General features: G+C 39.0%; 1 protein-coding gene across 4 annotated transcripts; it reads left to right on the forward strand.

Moving 5' to 3' along the window:
- The first annotated feature begins 165 nt into the window (after positions 1-165).
- Positions 166-23,759, forward strand: NMD3 (NMD3 ribosome export adaptor). Of its 4 annotated transcripts, XR_003252808.1 has the most exons (18): positions 166-253; positions 628-762; positions 1,456-1,552; positions 3,529-3,609; positions 4,005-4,133; positions 4,694-4,784; positions 4,965-5,043; positions 5,358-5,454; positions 5,762-5,879; positions 6,585-6,730; positions 7,400-7,512; positions 8,471-8,543; positions 9,138-9,244; positions 10,121-10,191; positions 10,627-10,743; positions 22,205-22,318; positions 22,473-22,677; positions 23,677-23,759. XR_003252808.1 is itself a non-coding variant. In XM_026061572.1 (16 exons), exons 1-16 carry the CDS (start codon positions 210-212, stop codon positions 22,228-22,230), a joined length of 1,524 nt encoding a protein of 507 aa, XP_025917357.1. In that variant the 5' UTR covers positions 166-209; the 3' UTR covers positions 22,231-22,454. The 4 variants fall into 4 exon arrangements, 3 of the variants coding, with proteins under 3 accessions (XP_025917357.1, XP_025917345.1, XP_025917365.1); XM_026061572.1 differs by lacking the exons at positions 22,473-22,677; positions 23,677-23,759 and having other exon boundaries at positions 22,205-22,454; XM_026061560.1 differs by lacking the exons at positions 22,205-22,318; positions 22,473-22,677; positions 23,677-23,759 and adding an exon at positions 19,586-21,002.
- Positions 23,760-23,863: the final 104 nt, after the last annotated feature.

Here is a 23,863-nt window from a genome sequence, read left to right on the forward strand (position 1 = left end):
GCGCGGTACGCGCCGCCGCGACGCCCCCGCGCGCCAACGGCCGCAACGGCCGCGCCCGCCGCTCCACGCGCCCGTTTCGGGCCCCGCCGTCAGAAGCGGAGGCGGAGCCGCCGTCGCGGCCTCTCGCGGGATCGCCGCCCTCCTCCCCTTCCCCTCACGCCCGGAAGCAGCGGCCGGCCGCGCCGCTGCGCCCGCGCTGAGGCGCCGCCATGGAGTACATGACGGAGCCGGCGGCCCCCAGCCGGGGCAACATGTGAGCGGTGGTCGGGGCCGGGGCCGGGGCCGGGGCGCGTGGGGAAGCGAGGCGAGGCGCCGCGCCGCGCGGTTTGGAGCGCCGGGGCAGGGAGCGGTGCCCGGGCCGCGGCTGCTGGCGGGGCCGCGCGGCCGCCACGCTTCTCCCGGGGCCCTCTCCAGGCGCTGTACGGCGTGAAAAGTCATTACCATTAAAAACCCCACGTGTCCCTTCGGTTAACAGCGGCCTTTCTTCTGGCTGTCTTCTCTGAGGCGGTTTTATTTATTTTTTGTGGGGATTCCGGATTTTATTTATTTTTATGTTTATATTTTTATATTTTTTATTTTATTTCATTTTTGTTTTATCTCTTAACTGACTTGCTTCGTGTGTTCCAGCCTCTGCTGCGAGTGCGGCGTGCCCATCCCGCCGAACCCGGCTAACATGTGCGTGGCGTGCCTGCGCTGCCAGGTGGACATCACGGAGGGCATCCCCAAGCAGGTCACCGTGCACTTCTGCAAGCAGTGCGGCAGGTGGGCACCCTGGCGCCGCGCCCTTCCCAACGGGCTTGGGGGGAGGGTGGGTCGCGGTGACCCCACCGCCTCCGAGGGGAGAACTGACCGTCTCAGTAAACAGTGGCACCTCGGTTTGGTCACCGTGACTTGAACGCAGGACATGCTCCTTAAGGTTACCAGACTCTCTCAGTTGTATGTGTTTTCCTTAAAACTTTTACAACTTAGAGATGATCTTGTAGTCTACTGCAATGATCTGGAGATGCTGTTATAGCTGTAGGTTTAGTTTGGTTATGCAAAATACATCCGTGGACTTCTTCAATATGTTATTTAAAGCTTCAGTTAGTTTAATAGTATGCGGATAGCTATTTAGACAGTTACAGCATAGTGTGGGTTTGTTGGTTTTTTTCACTGTTCCAAGGCTTTCGTATATTTCTTTTCATGTGAAAGTAGGAAGGTGTTGGTATGATGGCTTAGAAGATTGAAATAGTGAGTTTATGGTCTCTGAAAGAAAAAAGTAAGCAAGTTGATGAGAATGGCAATAAAAGTTTGAGTGCTTTTGGAATGCATGAATCTTAATATTTTAGAGAGGGAAAAGTTATAGCTACATAGTTGGTATTAAAGCTAAAAGTTTGGAGAATAAGTGCACGTCTTTTGAATGTTTTCATTTGTTGAAGCCGCTTCATATTTTCTAAAATATTTTGTTTATCGTAGGTATCTTCAACCTCCAGGAACTTGGATTCAGTGCACCTTAGAATCAAGAGAGCTTCTTGCTTTGTGTCTAAAAAAAATCAAAGCTTCACTTAGCAGGGTTAGTACCTGAATTCTATTGGTATTTCATAAAGCGTCTATTAGCATTTCATAAAGTGAAATCTGACTGACGTGTACAGGTAGCCGTTTGTTTTTATATCGAGCTTATCAACTGATTTATGTTGAGCATAGAGAATGGCCAACTGATCTCATATAAGTCAGTACAAGGATTTTGGAGGACTTCATTAAGGATAGGCTAAAACAAAGAACTTCCAAACAAGTTGAGGCTACTGCAGTCCAATTCTGTGGCTCTGAGGCATGCAGTATACTACATAATTGTTATCATCTGTATGGGAGTTGAGTGTAATCAGTTGAAGGAAGCTAAGGTGTTTTTAGTGCAATTTAATTTTGCAGTTTTCTTTTTACATATTTTCAAAATTGTTTATCCAATGGTTGTTTACTGTGTTACGAAAAGGATTTGCAGAGGTCTGTATACAGACTAAATTGAAAGTTACATGTTAGCTTGGATAAAGTATCTCTTAGGTTAAGAATATTACCAGAGGAGAAAATCTGAGCTAGTGTGTTAGGCAGAAAAGGTTGTTTTGTTATGGCACTCATCAAGATTTGAATTAGCTTGCCTTGTTGACCTTCTCTGTATTAGGCCACTACTTATGTATACATATCTTTAGCTGCAATAAATTTGTGTATTATTAGTTTTGCAGACTAAATTGATTTTTAAGTCTAGAAGAAAACATTTTGTTATCCAAGCTGATCATTACATTGCATCCAGAGATACTGTTGGATAGTGTGTTCGGTTATTCTGGCACAACAGTCTTTGAGGTTGCATCTCCTTTAGAGTGTTAGCATGGATTAAGAGTGTACTTTTGGGACGAATGTCCTAATTGTTCTAATTACTGCGCTTTGGTTCTCATCACAAAGAAGTCTTAAAAAGCATGAACAGAATTTCTTTTGGATAAAAGTAAAGTGGGAGGTGTGTTCCCGAAGCACACCTAATGCCCTCCAGCCACCAGCAGGCGTTCAGTTCATGATCAGACTAGCCTGAAATTATTAACAAAACAAAACAAAACAAATTCCTGAAATGGATATAGAAAGGATTTCAGGTCTTCTGTACCAGCTCTTTTTGCACATCTGCCACTATTGGTCTGTGGTGTTTGCCTATGTAGATGTAGCCTGAGAGACTAAAGTTTTCTTGGATTGCAAACATGAGAACTAAATACATGTTCTAAGCATCTTCACAGTAAAATGCACAAAATAGTTTCTGTATTCCTAAATATTTTTTTATGATAGTAATTTTTAGTACATTCTTGTTTCCTGTGCCCTTATCAGAAGTCCACTGTGACTTGTATGAGTTGCTGTATCCCCTTTTTTCCATTTTTTGCATCTTATTTTTGCTCCCATTTTAGAAATGTTTAACTGCAGCTAGTGAATTGCTCTAGAGTGTGTTGTTAGATATATGCCTGAATTCTGTACATTTTTCATGTTAAATTTTGCTTGGAAGTTAATCCATCTCAAACAGTGTTTTCCTCCCAAAGTAAGATTCTTCTGTTAAATTAAATGGATGTTTTATGCATTCGATATAGATGTTTGTTAACTGATACTGATCCACTGTGTCATACTTCAGATTGCTAACCAAAAGCAAACTAACTCAAGGATGATTCAATCAACTAGAAAGTAGACTACTGGTTAATTTTGTTGTTGTTATTAACATAATTACTATTCCAGTATGATATTGCTTATTTGAAAAATTACAGTAAGACTTGGGGGTAGGGAAAGGAAGGGGAAGTGCTACTGTACAACTTGTCTGTGTTCAAATTAAGCATGATTACTATTAATTGGGTTTGGCAGACTGCTAAATTTCTCTCTCTTTTTGTTTTTTGAGGTTATTCACTGCCTCAGTTGAGGAAGAATGAAGTATACCATAAATTTGTGTTTTCTGGTAGTTAGATTTATGTGTTTAACACATACTCTAGTAAAACTGTTGGCAGTAGCTGAGTTCTTGTTCATTTCCACTGACAGGTCCGGCTGATTGACGCAGGCTTTATTTGGACTGAACCACATTCTAAGAGACTTAAACTAAAACTGACTGTACAGAAAGAGGTAACTGGATTATAGTATTCTGCATGTAGCTTTTAAAAATCCTTTAGGGCAAATACAGGGTGTTTTGTTTTGTTTTGCTTTTTTTTTTTCTTTTTTTTTTTTTTTTTAAGACAAATGGTTCTTGAAAGAATACTGATTTTGTTATGCTCAAATTTTGCCATTAAGTGCTGTTCATCACATTTTGAAGAAGGTTATCTGTTGTCCCAGTAAAACTGAGAAAATACTGCTAACGTTTGTGACAAATATGGCTATCCGTCATATAATTCTAGTAGATGTATTAAAGTTAGTAATGATACAGAAGTTGTTTCAGAATGCTGTGGTAAACTATGAAATATTCCTGTCTTGACATGACTAGAAAAAGAGAGAGGAAACTTTTTAAACTTTTATTTTTGCAGGTGATAAATGGAGCTGTTCTTCAGCAAGTATTTGTGATGGAATATATGGTTCAGTCTCAAATGTGTGAAGACTGTCACAGAGTTGAAGCTAAGGATTTCTGGAAAGCTGTAGTTCAAGTCAGACAAAAGGTAGAGGCAAATTAATTTTCGTTTGTTGATGGTAGCATAATAAGTCAGACAGATCTTTGGATGTTTTTCTAATTTCATCAGAAGATGTACTTATGAATACAGACTGCCACAGGAATAAATTGCATGTTTACGATTTTTCCTTACTGGTGTTAGTTTAGAAAAGCTTTCTTTTTCTGTTGACTAGTATTATGAGCATATTCTTTTGAAATGGTGGATGGGAGAAAAATCTTGTGTGCCTTACTAAATACCCTTCTGGACGTTAAGGCTGTGTGAGAACCAGTAGGACAGATTGTTTATAAATGTTTAAATTTTCTTTAGGAAAGTGAATATCTTTCGCAACCAGATATATAAAAATAAGAAATAGATGCTTTACATAAATTGGGGTATAAATAGAGTGTATGTCTGTGAAATCTTTTTGGTTACTTGGAAATGACTTGGGACTGTTTATTTTCTGGATGATCTCTTCATATAAATGTTTATTCTCCAGGTGTGCTGCATTTGCACCAGACAGTTCTTAAATAAGATAACTTTTTTATAAATTTGTCTTGCTTTGGTTTTAGACTCTGCACAAAAAGACTTTCTACTATTTGGAGCAGCTGATTTTAAAACACAGACTTCATCAAAATACACTTCGCATCAAAGAAATCCATGGTAAGTGAATTGGCTTATTAATCCTTGAGTAGAACAACAGACTAGCCTGTTTCATACTGGAAGAATGTTGCTTCAGTAGCTACGCACAGACATGTGGCAGGTTGTTCTTTTCAAATTCACTACATAGCATAAATGCAGTACTTCTAATAGGTATCTTCATCAAGCTTTCTTTTCTTTAAGACGGCCTGGATTTTTATTATTCTTCAAAGCAGCATGCCCAGAAGATGGTAGACTTTCTTCAGTGTACAGTTCCAGCAAGGTATGTCATTTAAATTTTTTGCCTTGAATGCTCAAACACTTTTGGGAAATGTCTTTTATCCTTCATTTTTAAAGAATTATGCAAGTGAAAGTGCAGGTAACCTGTATTCTAGTTAAACAGAAACCCTTCCTACCGAAGTCCTATGTTTTTCCATGTAGCCATTGTGAAAGCAATCCTGATGCATTTTCCCATTTCCTTAATGTATTTGTAGTACGTAGCTATGTACCTTTGTTGCTGTACTTTGTGATGATTATCTTCTGTTTCAAATAATGTCTTTCTTACTGCTTGAAGGCTTTACTTCTTATGTTTTATAGATCAAAATCATCTCAACGTTTGATCTCGCATGATATTCATAGTAATGTGTACAATTACAAAAGCACATTCTCTGTGGAAATCGTTCCAATATGCAAGGTAGTTTCTCTCTATTTTGTCTTTAGGTATTCAGTGGCTAGAGTTTGTTTTTGGTAATGGTGTTTATCTTGAGACTGTTCCCTGTCTCTATAAAGTTTTTGAATCATGGAGGCCTGATTTAGTGTATATTTGGGGAGGAGAGGCAGTGTGTGTGCGTCCCCGTGAAGGGACAGTGCAGATAGCAGTTATCTTGATGAGGTTATTGGGGGATACTGGATGGAGTTTAAAAATCAGTTTAAGACTCCTCAAAAGACTTGATTAAAAAATAGGGAAATATGAGTGTAAAATGTTTTCTGTTTGTATGCAGGACAATGTTGTTTGTCTGTCACCAAAACTGGCACAGAGTCTTGGAAACATGAGCCAGATCTGTGTGTGCATTAGAGTAACAAGTACCATCCACCTCATTGATCCTAGCACTCTGCAGAGTAAGTTTTGAATTCTTTACTGCCGTACAGCTGCATATGATTTTCTGCTGGCACAATTTTTTTACTCTCTGTTTTCATGAAAATTCTTTTTTCTTCTTCTTCTTCTTCTTTTTTTAAGACCTTAATGTTGATGATGTATCTGTATGCTCACTGGCATAGAAATTTAATAGCAAACTAAGACATAGTTCTTAAACTTCTTTTCTTTAGTATCATAGGCAAAATCTGCAGGGTCAGTATTAAGCTAATAGATGCTCTATTTCACTCTTGTTGCTCTGCTCAACACTTAAATTTTTCAGGACTGTTTCTCTAAAATTAGATGACTTTTTTTTTTTCCTTTTCTCTCTCGAGTTATAATTCTAGTCATTTGGATAACAAAAGCACTGTGCTTGGATAGGCATGCAGGTGAGCGATACCAGCAAAATACTTCTAATAAGGGTACATCCAGAAGAATGATTCATATGAATAGAAGGTATTTGTGCTTCAGACACATGATAGGTGATCCGGCTGTGTATGGACAGATCATGAACAGCTATCGAAGCAAAACTTTGCAGTAAAGATCTTGTCCTAGATGCTTGTTTTATGATAACAAACTTGAACAGAATCCATTTGGCAGTTGCCTTAATTTTGGCTAATACTTGTTTGTTTGTTTTTCTTAATTTCTCTGAAAGAAATTATCACCCTTATGATTGTCCGTGTTTTTTTCAGTTGCTGAAATTGATGGAAATACTTACTGGCGCCACCCTTTCAATAGCTTGTTCCATCCGAAACAGCTAGAGGAGTTTATTGTTATGGATATCAACAGAGTTCAAGAAAAGAGAAAAGTTGCAGGTGCAGGGGCAAGATCAAACAAAGTAAGAGTTCCTTTTATTTGATTTAATGTTTTCGGAGTTCCTCTTTCTTTTCTTTTTTCTTTGTCAGAAATTCTGTTTTGAAGCATTCTATATTACAAAGTCACATATATGTTTTTCTTATCTGAAGTTTTCTATCTGTCAAAAAAACTCTTCTCCAAGCACTTTTGTTTGGAAATTGCATAGGCATTCTCTGAATTCCAGTTGAGGAAATTCTTGTCCATTGTAGAGTTTAAACTCTACTTGTTACTGTCAGTTTAATTATTACTTTGTATTAATTTTGTAACTCTTCAGTTGTTAAATTGTTTCTGTTGACTTATAAAGGCATTTCTTTTAAATCAGAATTAAAGAATCATTACCAAGCCTTTTTTTCCCCCCCCTGTGTGATAGAAAGTTACGACATAAAAATAGCACCTGTTTATTTATAGAAACAGCCTTATTGGAATTCTTGTGAAAAGTTGTTTGCATGTCCATTTCATTACTTTTATTAAAGCCAAGCATTAGAGAGGAGAAATGGGAAATGGTGAGCAATACATTAGATACTTGATGAGGAAATAAAAGTTTGATTACAAATGTAATTTAAAACAGTAACATAGCGGTATGAATGTTTTAATAGCGCAGCAAGTTAAGCTGCATTTGATTACAAAAGTATTTTGTTTTTCATTCCTCAAGCACACGCTGGCAGAAGCCTGGGTACAGAAGACTTCGGAGTTGAATACAGATCATCAGTATTTCTGCTGTACTCACTTGGGACACCTTTTAAATCCTGGGGACCTTGTCCTGGGGTCTGTTCTTTTTTTTGGCTTTGATTTAAATGAATGATTCTGTAGGAATCTTGCAGTAGGTATTTTGGTGATTGTTACACTGAATTTACCTGGAAACCATGAAAGATTTTTATATTCTATTGTGGAAAAGAAGCTTTGAATGGTTTAAGAGAGGAAAGCTGGCATTTCTTCTAATCCAGAAAGCAAGGAAGTAAATGCTGGGACCTGATGACTTAACTCTACTGCTTCAGTCTGTTAGGGAGCTGGAATGTTTATTTCCATTTAGTGTGAGCATCAAAAAGCTGATCTGGATTCTCTCCATTATCAAGAAAGTTGTGAGCTGTTCTGATTTCTAAACAAAAATTGGCAAAAGGGATACAATCTTTTTGTCTTGGCCAGGAAGAGATGGTCCTAATACAAGAATTTTTAACTCCAAAAGTCATCTTGAGAAAAGGGCTGTTAGTCAATGCTTTAACTATCTTATTACTATAAAGTGCAGATTTGAACAACAGTTTAGACACAAATAGTTTGGAGACATTTTTAAAATACCAGTCAATATGATAGTAAGGTAAAGCATATGGCCTTGTTGCTTGATAGTACCATAAACAGCACTGGCAAATGTGAAATGTTCATAAGGTGGAGTAGACTTTGGTACTGGTGGGCTTAAACATGAATGTTGTTGGAGCTGTTGTGAGCCCAACAGAATCTCAGTAGATATTCCTACGTGGGGTTGGGAGGCTGGTGTGTGGGACAAGCTACTGAACAGAATTTGAGAACGACTGCTTCTACAAGTTATTCGTAGTTATGATGGCTGCTGTGGAGTTTTAATTTGCTCTGTAATTCATTCGAAGATGTTAATCTTTCTTAGGAGCTATATATTTTATGGTATGCTGCTCTTTAACATAAGCATTCAATACATCGAGTTCAGTTTTGCATGCTTACATAAAGGGGTAGGATAACATACCTGTTTTCATTTTAGATTTGACTTGGCCAATTGTAACTTAAATGACGAGTTTGCAAATAAGATGAACCCACACCATATTCCTGATGTGGTAAGATCATTCTCTTTCACTGTACAAAATTTTCACACATTACTCAGGGGTATTAAGGAATACAGTGGTTTTGTAATGAATACTTAGCAGCTCCCTAATGCCAAAGGAAAGGGACATTAATGTTGAAATTTGACTGGAATACTAATTCTGAGAATTATTTTCTCGCTACCTAATTTTTTTGTGGTGTTTAAATAATAGATATACTTAACTTGTCTTATTCTTTTTTTCATTTAATTTGCTACATCCTGTATGATGAAAACTGTGTATTGCATCTCCAGCATGCATATGCCTCCCCAGGACATAACCCAAAGTGTTTGGAAACTTTTAGATTGACAAATGCTATATAAATTGCATATGAAAACTTCTTAGTGGCAGGCTGGCCATCCTGGAGTACTCAGGGCAAAAGTACAGCTCTCTCATGCTGCTGCCTTGTGTTTAGTAGTAAAATTGTTGACTCTACCATTTATTCAGCTAATTTTACAGGTTTCCAAATCTAGACTTGGATATTGTTTGGGATTTTGAGAGAATGTTGTCAGTTTTGTTTAAGGTGTATGTGTAAATATTTTTTTTTGTTTTTGTTTTTTTACACTGTAGGTATTAATAAAGAAGAGCTATGACCGTACCAAACGCCAGCGTCGCAGAAACTGGAAACTAAAAGAGCTGGAAAGGGACAGAGAAGGCATGGATACAGATGATGAAAAGTTCAGTATCTGCCATGCAGCTTTTCAGTCCCTTCTACTAAAATACTGTGCCAGGTCTAAAAATAACGTTCCTCAGTATCTGCTGAGGATAAACTCAGTGTAATACCTAAGGTGATTTACTGACTCTTCATGGCATGCAAGGAAATGCTGCTGGTTCTGTGTGAGAGACTGTACGATGCTGGCTCTTGTAGGCTGATTGCAGTGTTCTCTGAAGAGCAGCATCTTTCTGCATGTTTTTTTCCTCCCTAGTGCAGGAGGTGCTTGAAGCATATGCACCTTATTTATGCTTCTAAAGTATCCTATCTTGACTTTAAGTTAAATAAATAAATAAATAAATAAAACCCAACTCTTAAACATGACCCAGCAGTTCTTTCAAGTTTATTGTTGGCAAATATAAAAGCTTAAGATACTTTTCAAGAAAAGCCCAAGCCATGAGACAAATAAATAGTATCAGAAGCTTTTTGTCTTTTGTTTACAATTGGCATTAATTCGGCTAAAGGGACACTTCTGTGAAAACACAGAGGGATTTCCATAGATGGTACTTTCAGGGATAAAGCTGATACAGCAACAGCTGATTAATTCTAAATAATACTCCATTGAGTAGAAGAACTGAGGCAATTAGAGTTAAATGAGGACAGGCAATTTAAACAAAAATTCTTTAGAAACTAACAGATGCTAATAATTAAAGATAAGCTGAAAGAATTAATTGGAAAATGTAGGAATGCAATCTGAATGCATGTCTAAAGGACTGCATTCTGCAGTCCTTTCTTGGGGCTTTGAGTTCTTTGATTTTATGGGCATTGAGTTTCTCTAACGATTCTCTAAATAAATTTGCATAAATCAAAAGTGATTAAATGCATTAAGCTTCTTTTACAGACAATACCAGGACTTCCTTGAAGATCTTGAGGAAGATGAAGCCATAAGGAAGAATGTCAACATTTATAGAAGTAAGGCCTTTTTAATCATTTACTTGCATACAATTAGACCATGACTATTTGAGTGAAAATATTTTTATTGAAATGCTGTGTTTGGATTCTTCCAACAGCTAATGGTTAGAGAAATGCTGTAACTTAAAACTATGAGGTATTCTGTTTCACATACACTGGATGTTCATGGGTTGTTTTGTGTGTTTGTTTGCATTTAACATGTGAGATAGAAGCCTATTTTGAACCCTCCCCCCCAAAAAACCTCCCCCCCCCCCAAAAAAAAATAAACAAAACTCAGCAACAACAGACGAACAACCCTGCTGGGTGAAGGTTTTGATAAGTGATTCCGTATCCTTCATGAAGACAAGCTTTAATCTTTGGAGTGGGATTTGAGGAGGGAGTTGTTTGGGATTTGGGGGGTGTTTTTTGCTCATTTTTTTTGTTGTTGTTTCTTAGGTTCAGATGTTCCAGTGGAGAGCGACACAGATGATGATGCTCCTCCACGAATCAGTCTGGCTGAAATGCTAGAGGATCTCCATATTTCCCAGGATGCCACTGGCGGGGAGGGAGCAAGTATGATGACAGAATAAGAACAGTCCATTAATATATACAATAAATATCCACTTGGGGAGGAAAAAAATACCCAAAATATCCAATACATAACTAAACATTACAAACTGTAGTTGTTAGACACTGAACTTGGAAAGTGACGTGATAGATACCATTATACCCCTAAATCATGTTGCTGAATGATTATATGTAATCTTCCAGAGGATCAGCAATTGAAGTTAAATCTCAGTGCAAGTTCCTCACATCTCCCTGAAAGCTTTCTCCCCTTAACTTCTGCAGTGTAAAGACCAGCTGACTGACTGCTGGGCTGTAGCTGAGAGTAATGATTGTCTTGTACTTAAGACACCTGATAAGGAGGGATGTCCAGAGGGATGGATTTTATTCTAGTTTGCTAGACTTGTAGGTAGTGTATCTTACCTACTCTTTATTGCTTTCATTTCTTCATCTGGAGGCAGATTTTTCCTGTCTTAATCTTTTTAGCACAATGGTTTGAAGTCTTGTACGAAGGTGCTAGATTATTCCCCATTATAATATTTTGAGGAAGCTGAAGCATGCATCTTCTGTTCTTTTGGTTGGGCAACTCTAAATGTACATGTTGTATGCACAAAAAACTTCCCTGTAAGTTGACTGAAGGTGCAGCACCCTGAATCAGAAAGATTGGAAACTACTGTTCACTGTAATGAATGTTGTGTTGGGCATAATCTCTAATTAATATAACAGATATGAACTATTAAAAATGATGAAAATATTTATTTGTCCATCGCTTAGTTAACTGTTAAATTACTCTCTACTATAAACCCAAACAGGACATAATTGGTATAGTTGGACTTTGAATATTGTTATCAATCAGTTTTTAGTTCACTTTACTGTACAAAGGTGGTGCAACAGAAATATCACTAAGAGCTTATGTGAGCATACATTTCATTTAACTGAACAGAAACAGGGAAGCATACCATGCAGGAAGAGTAATTTTGCCACTTCATTTTTAACTCTTCAGAAAACGTGTTTCAAAATAACTGGCATACGTGAAAGAGGGAAATACTCATAATGTAAAATTGGGAAAATTAGTAAGAGATGTGTAGGATTCAGTTACAGAGGTATTAGTGATTACTCTATGTAATTCATAAAATGAGAACACTTAACTGAGTTTATTTGTCATTACTTGTATGTTTGTAGAATTAACTTTTTGTGAAACATATAGGGCTGAAAATTTACTGCACTATTTCTCTGTAGTGTCTGCTGATGAGGTGTCAGGAACACCTTTCTGAATTTGACAGTACTAGACAGCTCTTTAAGGTCTCAAAGAAAAATTAAGAAACAATCAAGGCCTTGGCAGTGGGCTGGACATTGCTACGTGAGAGAAATTTTGCCTTAATCTTTAGTTTAAATGTCAGCTGTTGACTAAGCATTTCTGACCAGGTGTGACTTCATTGGATTCCAGCTGTATCTGTATTCCTGGTGTTTGAGCCCAGACAGTATCCATAAGAAGCAAATGAATTTTTGATTATAAACGATGGAGTTAGGTTCAGGGTGGTTTCTCTCTCTTTTTTTTTTTTTTCCCCGGTTGGTTGGTTGTTTTGTTTGTTTGTTTCTGGCTATCTTGTAATCATCCATTTGTAAAGGGAGAAATGGAAGTTTGGAAGGCAATTTTGATGTAGCTGCGCTATAAGCCTTCTCTTGGAGTTAGAGGTTGAGTTAGCAGCTCAGGCATCCCTTAGGAGTGCTGTTTTTTACTGTGTATTTGTGTCACGCTAAGCTCTTCTGCTTCCTCTCAGGAACTTTGTCATGTATTTTTACTGTGTAGAAAAGCAGTTAAGAAAAAAATCCATAAAGCTGCTGAGAACTGGAGGTACAATTTATCTCATACTAGTAACTTAGTTCAGTATAGAAACTGCTAAAACAATGCTCAGAAAAAAAGCATTCATGAGAATGCAGCTGCATAGCTAACCTGAATTATCACTACAATAGATGTTATTATACTGTGGGGGCAGTAGTGTTGAGGACATATAGATAAAACTCAGTTCTAGTGACTCTCTTGGACCAAATCTGTGGAAATCTTTGAAGAGCTTTAATTTGTAACCTGTGGCCAGTTCATAAGGTGTCTGGGTGGGATGTGTTTTGGGCTGTGCTTTTTCTGGCCGAGGTGGAAGTGATCAATCCTTTATCTTGTCCCACTTGGTAATGAACAAGCGTCCTCTTGTTGGGAAATGAAGGGGGAGCTGGAACAAAAGCTTGTTTTAAACTGTGCCGCTTTGATCAACCCTTTTGTTTCCTCTCCGATGTTTTCCTTCGTAGTATGTCTCAGTAAGTTCGGATGTATTGCTGTCCTGTCATTCTGTGTTTGTTCTGTGCCCCCCCCCAGTCTTTTACCAGTCTGTATTAGTTTCCAAGTGTCTTTCAGCAAGGGACTTGTCTGGAAAAATCTCATACTGAACATGCTAGACAAACAAGTCATAAATCCAAGCCTACTGCTTAGCTTTTTGTGCATTTGTTTGCTGGCTGGTAACACATAGTAACAGCGCTCGGATGAGTGGGTAAGCTATGTGTACTTGAAACCAAACAAAGTTCTAATTTTAGGTCCTCAAGTTTACAGTGTCCCTTTAACATTTAAACGGTTGGGAGCCAAAAGAGGCTTAGATGGTATATAAGCAACTGAAATGTTTGCCAAGTTCTTCTCAGTGACACTGGCTGAGTAATTTGACAACAGGTACTTAATTCACAACAGATGAAAAGGCTGCCACTTTACCCTGCATTTCTTTTGAAAAAACTCTTATTTGTAGATTAAGAGCCACAACGCAAAGAGAAAGCCCCTTTTTTATACTATACAGAAGTTGCTTTAGGATTCATGAGACATAGCTGCTTAGCGATTTATTTATTTATTTATTTATTTATTTTCACCCAGACTTTGAATCAGAAGAGTTGAAGCAAAACATCTCACCAGCCTGCTGGAGGGAGAGGGGGTTTTCTTTGGAGACATGAATTATAAGCACATGTGTGTAGAGGACTTAGCACAGTGTATGTGTGATGGCATATACTAAGCAGGAGTAGGATGTGTAGTAACCTATGTGTAGTAAGGCAGATAGAAGAGGGCTCTCTGGAGTAGTGGTATGATGGTTAAGTTTGAAGTGTACTTGTCACATGTGGTAACATATTAGACTGAACAGAAAGAATACTTTCTAAAGTATAAAAAAAAAGAAAAAAGAAAAAAGGTGCAGCCAGCTGAAGAGATTCAGTTTCAGCAGAGACGAGCTTTTGTCCTTCAAAACAGCTAATGTCTTGTTCTTTCAGAAGCAAAGCTTTTACAATGGGAAACCGAATAGGGCTTCTTACAGACTTTTAGCCCTATCACTGATTTCCCTGCTTGGGAACGCTGGGAAGAAGTAGCTATTTAAGCTAAGGGAGTTTTTCCTATGATGCGCTTTCTTTTCTTTCTCCCGGGGAACTGGTGAGGGGAGTAGGCTGGGGTCAGCAATGGCTCTGCCAGGCGCAGAAGGGAGCACGGTGGGACAGGACTTGGCCCTCACAAATTGCTGATAATGTGAGGTGGGCAAGGATTGCTATCCATACTTATTTTCCTTTTCAGTAACTGAAACATGCTGAAGACAGAATGCAAAGTACTGGGTATGTTTTAAGTACTTTTCTGTGAATGGTCAAATACCCTTTGCTGGGATGCTGCAACACATAGCCAGAGAGGGACCAGCCGTCTCGTTTTAGTCAGGAGTCATCTGCAGTGGCAGGCAGAAATTTTCCACACTCTTCTGCAGAAGTGGGCATAGGAAAACTTTTGAGATGTTCCTGTGATGAATATAACAGTCCACCTGATGTCACTATTCCCTCACATTAATGGCTTCAAAAGCAGTCTGTTCCGCTCTTACAAAGAAAAGCTAGCTTTGAACTCTGAAAAGCTTTGTCCAGTTCTCCTTTTTGCTGATGTAGTTGCTACGTGTTTTCTTTTAAGTTTAAAGTTGATAAAACCAAACCTCAGGGAAGGTAAGACAAAAAAAGCTTCTTTGATCTTGCTGTTAAAGGACTTATTCCTGGCAATCTGCTCCTTCTGCCAGCAGATTCCCTCTATTTATGCTCTGCCAAGGCCGCTTATTTTAGTTGTGTGCTCCCAGAACAACAGTTAAATATAGGAGCGAGACTCCTGTGTTGGGTTTCATAGTTTTTTGGTGGTGTTGGCTGTAGCTCATTCCAGAACGTAACTGCATAGTAAAGAATATTATTGCCTTCAGAATTTATCTGACTTAAGTTTTCTGTACTTATCCTTCAGCATAAGCATAGGCTGGGAACTTGGTTAAGACACTTAAAAAACAGGAGATCAAGTTTAAAATTTGCCAGGATCTGTTCCAAGCATAATTATCAGAAAATAAAAGTGCCTTTATGTAATTTGAATATTCAGCTTTATAAAATGAAACAATATATATGACATGCATCTGCAACTAATGTAACTTCTCACATTAGTTAAGAAAATGCTTCAGATGTGCCAAGGACTGTAAGGATGTTGGGAGACTGATTTAAAATCCGTGTTCAGTGACAAGCTTTAAATGATAGATGGAAACTGTTTAATCTATAAATTATTTGGGCAGGTTGTTTCGTACACTACTTAGCATGATGAAGCAGTGCAGATGGGCTGTAACAAAATGGTTTTCACTTTTGGTATAAACGTAGGTCTTTGTAAATTCATACCTTTTTGTTGGTTTGATCAGAGATATAAGGGGATGCAATTTTTAATTGTGCTTGTGCTGAAATGAATTTACGCTAATGTATGAAAGCTTGACGTACGTAAACTAGTGTGAATGCAAACAGCAGAGAAAGCTCTCAGTCATTTGAAGTGCTAGGTTTGTTTTAGATTTTTGCATTAGAGATGTATGATCATATTCAAAATAATCCAGAATTAAAGTTACCAGAGGGAGATCGTGGAGGATGGCTTAAATTTAAGTGATGAAGTGCGGGAATATGCCAAGCCACATTACCCAGCTTTTTCAATGAACTATGCAGGGAGCCTGGGCAGTACAGCTACTTCAGTCCTTTAGGGGCCCCGGATCCCCCGAGGAGCATGAGCGTTGCACCACTTCGTATTGCGCTGTCTGGATCTTAGGTTCCCTGATGCTCTTTGGAAACCTCAGTTCAGAGTTAGGCGTGCAGGTTTCCAGCACGCAATTACAGGGAATTAGTCCCAAAGCACAAGATCCGCAGAAGCAGGCACACTGCGAAAGGAGATGCCTGAGCCTGCCTGGTGGAAGTGCTCGTAGGAATGCCACGGAGAGCAACAGCGCTTGGGCAGCTCTTCCAGCTGGCTTACCGAGGTGGCTACGCATGTTAGGTGCCTGTTTCCATACGCAGCCTGCTAAACTCTGCAGCCTAGCAGGAGGCAGAGCCAGCAAAAGGACGTGTATGCTCCAAGTGGGATTTAACAGGAATTCTCGTTAGTCCAAATCCTGAAAATGTTGACAGCTGCAGTTTAACCTTGGCAGCATCTGAACTCCATATATAGCTCATTTGTTTACCTCCGTTTCCTAAGTGTCTGAAATTGCTCTTTCCTAAGGCGTTTTATCTTCAGCCTGGTACAGTCTCTTGGAAGGGTTCCTATTTCTGTAGCTTTCTCACCCGCTAGTGAGGTTACCTGGTGTTAAAATGCTTTATAAAAGTTAGGGTATTCATAGCTACTTCAGGTTTTCTGTAAGTTTAATTTGACTTTTTAATATCAGTTTATTAATGACTACAGTATTCTTGGAATGACTTGTTCTTTGAGTTACTGTAATCTTTTGTTTTAACTTTAGCTGTGTTTCACGTTTGGGAATTGTGCTCAGCTTCCTGTTTAACAATCACAAATATTACAAAACTTTTACATGACTTAGAAACAAAAATCCTCAATGTTAATTTTCACAGATCTAAGCGCTGTCTTAGGAAGTAAGTCTTTATTACAGCTTTCATCTATCTCCTTTAGCATTTTTTCCATGGGGTTATTAAATCATCTTCCAGTAGTATACACATAAGGTTTTTTTATAGCTGTTATTGATAGGTAGCATAAAGCAAGGAGTTTACAACTTTGTATTATGTACCAAAAATAATCAGTTTAGTAATATCGGGTGCAGTTTAGATCATACACAATTCCCTTCATTCTGTACTGCAAGATTACTTAATCTTGAAAACAAATTTTCTTTAAAATAATAGAAAGCTATATTCAAAAAATAATCAAAAGTCGAGTTGAAGTGTTACCTTGGCCTTCAGAATCCCTTCCTTAGGCAGATAAATTAGCCTTGCATAGACATATAATTGAAAGCAGCCTTAGATATCTTCAAATAACAGTCTTCTGATTAGAAAAGGCTGCTACAGGATACAAATACTCTGGTTTCTATGGCCCTACATATAGGATGAACAGCAGTTAGGGAAATTTTGATTGAACATTAGGAAAAATTTTGTAAAGATAAAGAGGGTGGCATGCTAGTAGAGACTGTATTGTTACCTGCTAAGAACAATATAGGTTTAGTGACCCTCCCTAGTGACAATATGATGGATTTATATGACCTGGTTTTCCTTTGTCCTGTGACTTTTGGTACTAATACACATCTCTAAAGTCAATGGGTGCAGAATTGGACCATTTCAGAGTTAGTTTTTAAAAAAAAAAAAAAGTGCAGAATTGGCTTACTTGAATCTAAACCAGCTTTCTAAAAACAAAAGTGCTTCTCAGCACCGTATTTTAATTTCATGAGTGATATCCTGTGTAGCTCCCACCTGCAACATGCAGTAGGAAGCAACAAAAAAGTTTAATTTTTTTTTTTTACGGAAACTTGTGCCCCTCCAAACGGCAGCTGCAGGAAGAGCCAAGGCCGTCCGGGAGAGCCTTCGATTGCGCTGACGCTGCGAGCTGAGCGTTGGCTTGTGCTCAGTTTGCTCCTTGGCCCCTCATGCGCCCCGTCCCGCTCTCAGAGGTGCCTGTAGCCACACGGGATGGAGGAGAGCACACAGGAGCTCAAGTGGTTCATAGGCCACGCGCAGCACGTGAGCTGGTCGTGTTCGCATTCGCTAGCTGCGAGCAGTGCCGGCTGCTGAAGCACCTGCTTTCCTTCCCCTGCCTTCGCACGGGACGTCCCCGAGCCGTGCCGCAGCTGCTGGAGCTGCAAAGGGGGCCTGGGCGGTTAGCTTACACCTTAAGGATTACACCTTAGAATAGCTGATTACACCTAAGAATAGTTGAATTCATAGTGTCTTCTGGAATTGTTTCCAACTTTAGAGATGTTTTCTCTGTCCAAGTCACATTAGCTGCTCCGACTTTTTTAAACAACAGTAAGGAATGTTTTTTCACCTATTGCTTTTCTAAAATAGCTTTGGCAGAAAACAGTGACGTGAAATTTCTACGTGGAAAGGTGAATAACAAACGGGAGAATACAAAGCAGTTAAATTGAAACTGTGTAGCAGCCCTTGCTAAGTCAGTCTTAAGATGTTGTATTTTACTAACACTGGAATTAAAATGTAGCATTCTTTTGGTACAGGGAATTCCTACAATAGGCCTTCTCCTGTCTGCTTGTTTTCTCGCTTTCCGAAGGAGCGTGTCTGTATCCCATTGTTTAATCTTTCCAATTGCGAGGGGCCAGCTGCATGGATGGGTGGAAGGGCCAAGTCTCCTACTGGACTCCTTAGCGCCGAGTCTCATTAGGATTCCTGGGAAGGATCAGGAAGTTAGGAACTGGAAAACAGCAAGATAAATGAGGAGCCACCTATACGGGTCTTGAGAAATGCTACAAAGAGGGAGAGAATCAAAGCCTCAGCCCAGTGAAGTATTAACAAATGTTTCAGATTTATAGGTAGGAAGATAAGCGCCAAGTAACAAGGTAGGGAGGTGACAGTGTCGGTGCAACCCTTTTGCCTGCTAGTTAAAACACTCTTCTGGAAAATGAGAGCTTTGGATGCAAGGTCTTCCTCTACTTGATAAAACCTTCACATCTGGTCTTTTGGAAGGATGCCTGCTTGCCTTTCAGCCTCAAGCTGCTACATGAGGTGGATTGAAACTCACCTACTGAGAGTTTTATTTTTATGTGGTCAATAAGAATTAATTTGAGCAAGGTCAGGAATCACATGCACGTTGAATAATCGAGCACCTGCAGACTCATTTTCTGTTTTCCTGCCTAATGTATTCCTTAAAGTGGAACACTCCCAGTAGAAGGGTTGTAGAGAATCCTACCTTAGAAGACCTCATGTGCTGGGAATTTTAGTGACAGATACAAGTTCAGTGCCTACCACTTCTGCCTTACATGAATGCCATAGCCATTAGGCTACTGGATCGCTCTCCTCCTTTTAAGGCCGCCCCGTACCAGCCTTGGCTATTTGTGTAAACCCAGCAGGCAAACAGAATTTGTGAATTCATTACAGGATAAGCAGGAGGTAAATTCTTAGCCGCTCAGCTGTCAAGCTCTGTTCACTAAGGCAGCGGTTACAGCCAGCCACAACAGTTTAGGTACCTTGAATAATTTTCTGGTAAACTTTAGGAGCCTAGGTGTCTCTAGTTTTAAATAGCAGATGAAGAGTTTGTGGAAAAATTGTATTACGAAATTATGGACCACATATTAAACATCCAAGCTGAAGCGGGGGCAGTATAGTATTGTGCCTTCAAGTCAAAACAGGAATAATCATATTAGGTAAAGATGTTCACGCTTGCCTTTGTAGAAACATCTTTCTGAAAGACTAGCTTACTTTTTCATGTTCTTTTCTATACATTCTGTGCAAACAAAAACAAAATCTAATCAAGATAGCTGCATAAGAAGGGACAATACTTTCAGTCTCTTGCAGTGGTAAGATTTGTAAAATGTCTCCTACTGAAATCCTTCTCCTTGCTGTTTGTCAGAGTTCCTCAGACAGGCGGCAGTTCCTGGGCGATGCAGAAGTCAGCGAGACAGATGAGAAGCTACTGGAGCTGGGTCATAGGAAACGCGGCAGAGAGGAACGGGGCAAAGCCTGGCCTCCTCAGGGAAGCATTAGCAGACAAACTTTCACAGTTTCAAATTCTTAAATTTGTCCCTCTGGAAAATAACTGGAGAAATTTCAATGTAAATATTATTTTAAGAGTATGCTTACTGTATATTGGAGAAGTTATCAGTAGAGTAGAAATTTATTTTTTCTAGCAAAGTAAGACTATCTGGGGTATTAGGCTGTTACATGATGTAGTTTCAGCTGATCAGGAAAGTTAAGCAGAAGGTTTCAGACAAGCAGGACTGACTAATTTAAGGTCAGCTTTGTAAAAGGTCTTCCATAAACTCAACATTGTTCTAAACACATATGCAAGATGAAAAGGAAGATATTCTGTGGGATACAGAGCCTATTAAGTGCTGACAAGTTTAATTCATAGTAGAAACAGGATTTTCAAGTCTGATAACAAATATCTGAGATAAGAACTCAAATTACACTCAGATGTAAATAGTAGCAAAGACAAAATGCATACATTGTAATAGCAAAGACAATGAAAGTAACAATAAGGATTATGAATTGATTCTAGGCCTCCAAAAATTGTTAGAGGTAATCAATAGCATAGGAGGTCAAGTTCTGTACGAATAAAATATTCATTGTCTTCATTGCCTTTTGCAAGTTTAACCTATTTGGACCAATAAAATATGGATTATAGTTTAAATTTAATGATAGAGAAGGTATAAAAGTCCTACAATAATAAACTTTTATAATGAAGTTGTGAATCTACTGCCATGTATTATAGTTGTAAAAGATCAAACAGTTCATACTAAATAGCAATCTTATGCTGTTTTATTGTAGATGTTTATTAATTTGTTCTTTAGTTTCAACTCTTGCTGAACCAGCATCAGAAAGTTGTGTAACTTAAATATTAGATTCTTTTAAAAAGTCAGTATTCACCCAAAACAGTGATATGAATGGTGCTTCATGTCACCTTCACTTTCATTTTTAAATAAATAATATCACAGTGACATAAACTTCCCAATTATGAATACATGGAATGGCAGGTCACATCTATTCACAAAGATGGACAGTAGAAATGACATTGGAGAATATCATATTAGTTATATGTCAGGAACTGAGTTTGTAAAATTAATGTTGCTTGTTCGTTTAAATCTGCATTTGCAAATACTAAAATTAATTTCTTTGTTTAGTGACAGAAAGTTACTAAGCACGTGTGTACCGTGCATACGAGTGTACACTGTGGTTAAGAGACCTAGGAGAGAGCTACAAGCACCTCTTCTTTGTACATCTCACTGTTGTTAAAACCTGCAGCAAATCCTGCAAACAGCAACTGCAGTAAGTTGGGTTTTTTTTCCAAAAAAAAAAAAAAAAAAAAGTCTCTCCTCCCATGCACACATGCCCCAAAAGCTCAGCCCACACTGACACTGGAAAACAGGCGTGCGGAGTTAGCTATCTAGTGTGGCAGGCATTGATGTTAAGGATTTGATGTTCTCTTGTTAAGCAAACAAATCCTTTGATGTTAATGTTTGGGAGATTAACCAGCCACTCCAGTGTCTCAGAACAACCTCCTACTGTGTGTGTGTGTGTGTGTGTGTGTGTGTGTGTGTGTGTGTGTGTGTGTGTAAAAACAGACTGTCTACAGGTAGGTGGCCTATCTGTACTAGAAATTTTGTCAACAACAACAACAGTCTCCCTTGCATCAGCTGTTTCAGTTCTCCTGGTGTAGCAATCCTGGGAATTCCTCCAGGTGCAGAGACAACCCCTTGCTGTCACTTTGGGGGACAGCGTGTCAGTTGGGCAACCTTCAGCAAAGTTGTGTGGTGCAGCGCTTCTGAAGGGCAGGCGCTTGTCTAACGCCAGGTACTTCTGTGCAAGTTTTCATCCTTCTGCTCTAGCAGGGCTGTAGCTTGAGAACCGGCACAGTCTGCTCATAAGAACTGACAGAGGTCTTGACGGACCCATGACACAACACTCCAATTTGTTTAAAATAGAGAAAAAGTGCAAGAATCTCCCCAGTTTTAGTTTTCCTCTGCTTGTTAGTTCTTGGTTGTGCAAGAACTTAAGGCAGAGTTTGATGGAAATGCTACTGGTGTTAACAAGAAATCTTTGCGAACTAAACTTGGTGCGAGTGTCCTCGGAGGGGGGTATGCAGGCATGAATTACAGGGAATATCCCATTTCCTTCTCTTCTTGAAATATTTTCTGCTTTAGCAATGCTCAGCAGGACAAACGTTCTGAAAACTCTTAGGTTGTTACTTAACTTAGATCATGGTGCCATGAGACAGTACATTTCGGTTTAGAACACTTATTACCAGATTAAAAAAAAAATGCTGTGGTCGCACAATGCAGACTGCTGCACTAGTACAAACTCTGCTCATTGAAGAATTTGTTGAAGCAGGCTGTGTTATGGCAGGCTTTATTCCATATTGGATATCATCTGTTCTCCCACAACTGGGATAAACACTGCATCGTGTGCTTTGCTATTTTGACAGAAATCAAAATACACCAATGCCTGTTCTTAATCAAATTCACATTACCAGGTGACCATGCACTGGCCCAATATTAGCAAATAAGGAACCAGGGCTTTATTCTATCAATTCAACACCTTGGGCTGCTCTCAGAACATCGCTTCCAACAGGAACGTGCCCAAACAGGTTAGTATTTTTGTTTCTATTGTTTTGAAAATGAAATTGCAAGGTGGAGTTTGAATGTAATATTTTTAATCCTATTCTGCAAATGAGAATCTTGGTGGCATGGAGGGAAAAGATTTTAATAGGTAAAATTAATCAAGAAGTATTTTTCTTTCAGCTACCACCTAGTCTTTTGTTTCCTTCTCTGCTTTTTGGTGTTCTCCTTGCTCGATTCACATAGCTGAGCTCTGGAGATGTTTGCTGCTGTTGAGCAGAATGAAAAGCCGAAATGACATTGTTGTGACTAGCAGACATAAGGGAACCAGCCGCTGCCAAAGGACTGCTGCATGCAAACAGGGCAGCTACGCAGACGTGCTCATAAGGTGACTATTGCAAAAGAGACACCAGGCAATTCAGGCAACCACAACAAACATCAAGTGGGTTTACGCTGGGGAGACAGGGAAAGGGTAGTAATAAAGAAAAATCACAAACACACCCAAGTGTAAGAGTTCCTAGGTCTTCAGTCTGATGTCAGATTCCTTAACGCTGACAAATACTTTCCATGTATGTGTACGTAGTCCTCTACCATAATGAAATACAGACATATCTGTTGGTCTGTTACCCACTTGGTTTTCTTCCCAGCTATACAATGCAATATACTGTATCTCCCTCCAACGCATATAATCCAAAATACTGCATTGCTTACCTGCATTTGTGCTGACAGTTTTGAAATAAAATGTTTGTCTTGACAAATAGTCTGATAATCCACATAAGATACTATGGTTCCCTTTTCTATTCCTACATGGTAGTAAAAACTATATGCATACTGAAAAGCTACTAGGAGCAAAGGCAAGACATTATTACTTTAGCTGATATATTACTTTAATAAAACATACAATTGAATTCTGATCTGAAAGCATCAAATAGAAAACAGGTTTTTTACGAATTTAGAGATCACCTGGGTACTGTCAAAAGAGTTGTAAGTTTAAGCTCAGCTGCTCCCATGTTCACAAATGAAGTGTTTTCATATCCTGTCTTGCTTCCCCCAATTATAAATTGGAAAGTAACTGTATAGCATGTAGAGATGGCAGTAATACTTCTACAAGTAACATAATTAGTACCTTCAGTTTGTCTTATCACAATCTATGAACAAATCTCAGTTCGTAAGTCATTTGATTGCCGCTTAGTAAGAGGCTCCTATTCTCTTTAAGGAGAGGGTATAATGTCTATGATAGAAAGATAAATGAAAACTCCCGTCTGGTGGGAACGAAGTTAGATTTATGTCACCCTTTATGCACCTGCTACTAATCTATTGTGTGTTGCAACGACACAGAACACTGGCTGTCGTTCCTGTGTTAATTGTTCTGCTTCTTCATCCCCAGCCAGCTACAGTCTGCAGCCCCCTCTAACTAGCGGAGAGCAGAGGCGTATTGTGCTTCCGAGATTCACGCTCAAAAGGCATGGACTCTGAAACAAGGACGGTTACAGGATGTCCGGCATGTTAGTTACAAATTGTGCAGTCTCAAGAGCAGGCACTTTTCAACAGGTAGGATATAAAAGGAGGCAGAA

Source organism: Apteryx rowi, unplaced genomic scaffold (genome assembly GCF_003343035.1).
Source record: "Apteryx rowi isolate R43461 unplaced genomic scaffold, aptRow1 scaffold_10, whole genome shotgun sequence".
Taxonomy (NCBI): domain Eukaryota; kingdom Metazoa; phylum Chordata; class Aves; order Apterygiformes; family Apterygidae; genus Apteryx; species Apteryx rowi.

Excerpts from the sequence above, each read along its gene's own strand:
- NMD3 (XM_026061560.1), top strand. The coding sequence starts at position 210 with ATGGAGTACATGACGGAGCCGGCGGCCCCCAGCCGGGGCAACAT. Across the intron at positions 254-627 it reads GCCCCCAGCCGGGGCAACAT|CCTCTGCTGCGAGTGCGGCG; the intron begins GTGAGCGGTGGT and ends CGTGTGTTCCAG. Across the intron at positions 10,744-19,585 it reads CACTGGCGGGGAGGGAGCAA|AGTTCCTCAGACAGGCGGCA; the intron begins GTATGATGACAG and ends GCTGTTTGTCAG.